Source organism: Loa loa (assembly GCF_000183805.2).
Source record: "Loa loa unplaced genomic scaffold supercont3.513, whole genome shotgun sequence".
In the NCBI taxonomy this organism is placed as follows: domain Eukaryota; kingdom Metazoa; phylum Nematoda; class Chromadorea; order Rhabditida; family Onchocercidae; genus Loa; species Loa loa.
Window position 1 is genome coordinate 11,443 of NW_018108693.1, and position 4,378 is coordinate 15,820.

The following is a 4,378-nucleotide window of genomic DNA, read 5'->3' on the forward strand; positions in this document are numbered from 1 at the left end:
TTTCCTGATATTAGCTATATCTCTTTAGATGAATTATATAATTGATCACGACACTACAGTGATAATTTTATAAATGTTATGCAAAATATAACTTACATGCACATTTTACTGATTTACAGAATCACAGTCAAATATAATACAACAATACATGATAAGATAGCCAACATCAGAAACAATTTTAAAACAAAGTGGAAAAGAAACTTCCAGGAGATAAATTATTCAAAAAATCCAGCATATCGTCATCTGTACTATCCATATCAACATCACAATGCCGATATTATCAAGATGTCTCTTATGAGTTCTATTCCAATGGAAAGATTTTAGCTACAACTACAAAGTGCATGTGACCAAACATTGCTCCTAGAAAAAGAAGCAAGTTATTTCAATTTACTTGGCGCTTAGATTATTAATGGGACATTACTTCGATGGGGAAAAGTAGAAGATAGAAAAGTATGAATGTGAAATAAAGTAAAAATAGCAGGAACTGAAGTTCACAGAAAAGTATGAATGTGAAATAAAGTAAAAATAGCAGGAACTGAAGTTCACCCAATCTACATATTAATATCATAAAGTGATGCATCTACTTACCACTCATCTCTTTTAATATTCAACAAAAGATAATAATTTGGGGAAAAAATTAAAAAACTTCTGAACAAAATACAAGACAATAGAAATCATTCGTTTGCATGATACATGAAAGGCATGGTAAAACGATTAAAATACATTGAAAATCAAATATTGTTCTGTGGAACAGGTAGCACCGCTAAGTAAGCAATATTTGAGCAATAAAATATTAAGAACTTGGTTTGAATCCGATGATCTGTCAAAGTGAACGAATTGTAAAGTCCATATCTCCTCCGGATGAAGATCTGCAATAAACATTTCCCTCTGTCTCATGAATCAGTTTAGTGAAAAATCTGATTTCATGTAAAATGATCGTGAAGTCCGCTTTCTATAACTTTTGCCTGTTCCCATAAATCGTAGAAGTACTTTTTAATTTTTATTATAGAAATGTTCCAAAAATTAAGTACTCAAGAAAGTTTTATCAACTAAAAAAATGTTCAAACTCAACTTTAACCTTTTATCAATTCCCAATGCCCTTTTTCGAGTCTGTTCCTCTTTCTCTTCTCGCGCTTTTCGCAATGCTAAACGAACTGATATCGTATCTGCCTCACGCTGATCAGGTTTCCTGCTGTCCAGTTTTACCTACAATATTCTAAAATAATTAAATGTAAACGATATTTAGAACTGCATTCGTATAAAAAAAGTGTAACATATAGTTGCGAATGTGTGAAACACATGGGAGATATGACATATCAAGGAAATAAGGACAAGCTGCACTTATCACTGCTGGTCATTCCCGTCATAAGAACTATCCGGACATTCAGTGGTCAGGTACGTATATTGGAAAATCATGGATACCTGACTCAGTATTCAAACTCTCTAACATAATTTCAAAGCTTTCATATAAAAACACCAGTTAATGTGAAGGCAAAAGCTAAGGACTATTTTTTAATGAAAGGTCGAATCAAAGTGACAACCTCGACAGCTCTTTCTCCAAAGTGTTCCAGAACTTTTATCCTATATTCGATCACTTGCCGAATTGGATTACCCCGCAAAATTAGATGATCTAAACAAGGAAGAGCACCAACTGCCCGAAGATCATCGGGAGAAGCCACAGTGTTGTCAGTCAAATCCAGAAACTCTAAGGCATATAATTTATGCAATCCTGTAAATGCGAATCCTTTTTAAAGAAGACATGAAATCATGAAATAAAGTTCAATGAAAAACTTGAACAACACTATTTACACAAGTTTTATTATGTCAGAAATCAAGTCAAACATGGCTATAATTTATCCTCCTGATGATATGGTATAAACAAAGATACCATTCAGTGCAGATATTTTGTTGCCAGCAAGATACAGGCGTTTTACATTACCCAATTTCGTATACCACAAATCCAAATCTTCAATAGCGTTATGTGAGAGATTAAGTTCAGTCAGCATTGTGAGATGTTGCAAGTGATCACCAATACTCGTGAGAAGATTATGTGATAAATTCATTTTCTTTACCAAATTCAACAAACTCTGCAAATTAAATCTGAACGGTATCAAATCCATAAAAACATATTCCGAGAATTCCAATAAAGTGATCCTTTAAACGAAGCAACAATTCAAAATCACAGATCAAATCACAAATAGAGAATCATACTAGTAGTTTTTGTAAGACAAGTTTTCGACAAATTTATTTTGATTTATCTTTGTTTTGCTTAAACCCGTAAGTTGTATCCATTTATCAAAACTTACAATGCTTTCGTCAATTTCTTCAAGTTCGTTGAATGAAAAATCAATTTCTTCGAGAGAAGACCACTTCTCTTGATTCTCAGTTGGCAGCATCCCATCGGGTTCTAGGAGAAAATCCTTAAAAAGGAATACATTCCTCCCTTAGAAAAACCGATAAATGTAACTGTGATTTTTTCCCTTACGACGAGAAAAGTCATAATCCCCCAATGGATATGGACAACTGATTAATGGAATTCAGAAACAAAACTAACAGAAAGTTTCTTCATAGAATAATGGATGACTACCCGTTTACATGTGTTACGCACCGAATATAAGTCATGAATCATGCGCACGTCAAAATCGCTTATCTGAAACTTTTGTGAATGCTGATATGCCAATTAACTGACGGTTTACTCATAATTATTTTATTCTACTGGTTGAAAAATTTCTGTTCTTTTTATAACCAAAACAACCACTGATAAATTAAAACCCACCCACAGTGCTGTAATATTTTTGCATAGATTAAGGCCAAACGCTAAGGAATTCCATATGATATTCGATGTGCCGACATAACCTCGAGCACCTCGAATTTTCAAATTTCGAACATTATGTAAAAATTCCACACAATTTGCAATATCCATTTTCCCGTCACCTTAAAGATAAAAAAGTGATTAAAAAGTGATTTATATCACTGTCTCGGAGAATGGTTCTTTCTATGAAAACAATTCCGCAACCTCTTCCTTTGGGAAAATAAGTATCTAATAAGATTCAGCAATTTTTTCCAAAAGAACCGTAATTCAGTAGTTTTTTTTCAAATGTGCAGCATTTCAAGAATCGAATAATTATAATCAAAAAATTTTATGCGAAAAATAAAGAATAATTATAAATTCCATGCAGAAAATAAAGTACCATTTGTTGTTGGTTCAGCCAATTTCATCCTTTCTGTAATAGCATACAGTTCGACCGGTGTAAACTCGAAATATTTTGGTTTTTCTGTTGCTGATTGCAACCATTTTTCACCAGATGTTCCAAGTTTCAGCGAAAGATCCTCAACAATTGCATGCACTTCCTGAAAAATTATTCATTGATATATACATCATGATCTTCGTGTTACCTAATGACAGCAATGAAGTGACAGAGTCCCACAGCAGAAGCACTTTCAATTCACTAGACCATTTTGAAATTCAGTTGATATTCTTTTGGAGTATTTCAAGTGAACTTTAACTCCTATTTATTAAAAGATTTGAGAATACCATGAGTAAACTAAAAAGGAAGGCTTTCAGCAAATTTAAATTTGAACATAATCCGTTTGGCCTCAGATGCAAAAAAATGTGATACATCATACTAATGGTGAGATACAAATCATCAGGTCAGACTATCAATTTGATTAATGACTGAGTTAGTATTGTTAATGTCATTCAGTGAAAGGGACAAATCAAGAGTAAAAGTAGGCAAATGAAGAGTTTATCCTTTTGTAGTATCACATCGATATTCCGAAAAAAAAAGAATCGCTTTTTTAGATTTTCTGCAATCTGATAACTAACAAATCCTTTAAGTCTCCCAAAGCGTTTTTTCTTTTTTTCTTTGAGGCCTATTTTCATCCAGAAAAACATCACAATTTCCCCAGAGTCATTTGAATCATCTTTCCGCAATACACTGCAAAAAAAAAGAAACAAATTTCATTTCGATTTGAAAAAAGTGACATTGAACCACGTCTCATCCATAGTAATACACGCAGTATTGAATACTGAAATTAGTCCACTTCTTCCACTTCATAACACAATAACATCTCGAATTACAAATCCGGGAAACTTGACAGCCAATTTAGTGGCATTATGCTGACAATCCAGAACCTAGGCAATGCAGACTAGCAATTTATTTGAACAGAAAAATGACGTCTCGACCTTTCCAGTTATCAGCAATCACTCTGAATTCTCTGATCAGGAGATCACAGACACGGGCTTCATGTCTTCAAATATTCATTGATAGTAGCAGATTTTGATATGTACATATAAGCCCAGTGACAGCAGCATGTGTAATGCATTATCCAATCAATCACTACTACATTCGAATAATTTCTTCCGCATCACTTCCAT

General features: G+C 33.3%; 1 protein-coding gene across 1 annotated transcript; it reads right to left on the minus strand.

The window, feature by feature from the left end:
- Positions 1-628: 628 nt before the first annotated feature.
- LOAG_07406 (hypothetical protein) lies at positions 629-4,116 on the minus strand (the record flags this gene model as incomplete). The annotated part of the gene is made up of 10 exons (XM_020447420.1): positions 629-869; positions 1,079-1,206; positions 1,542-1,729; positions 1,889-2,087; positions 2,307-2,420; positions 2,555-2,650; positions 2,777-2,934; positions 3,192-3,351; positions 3,827-3,938; positions 4,082-4,116. 10 exons carry the CDS (start codon positions 4,114-4,116, stop codon positions 824-826), a joined length of 1,236 nt encoding a protein of 411 aa, XP_020302344.1. The 3' UTR covers positions 629-823.
- Positions 4,117-4,378: the final 262 nt, after the last annotated feature.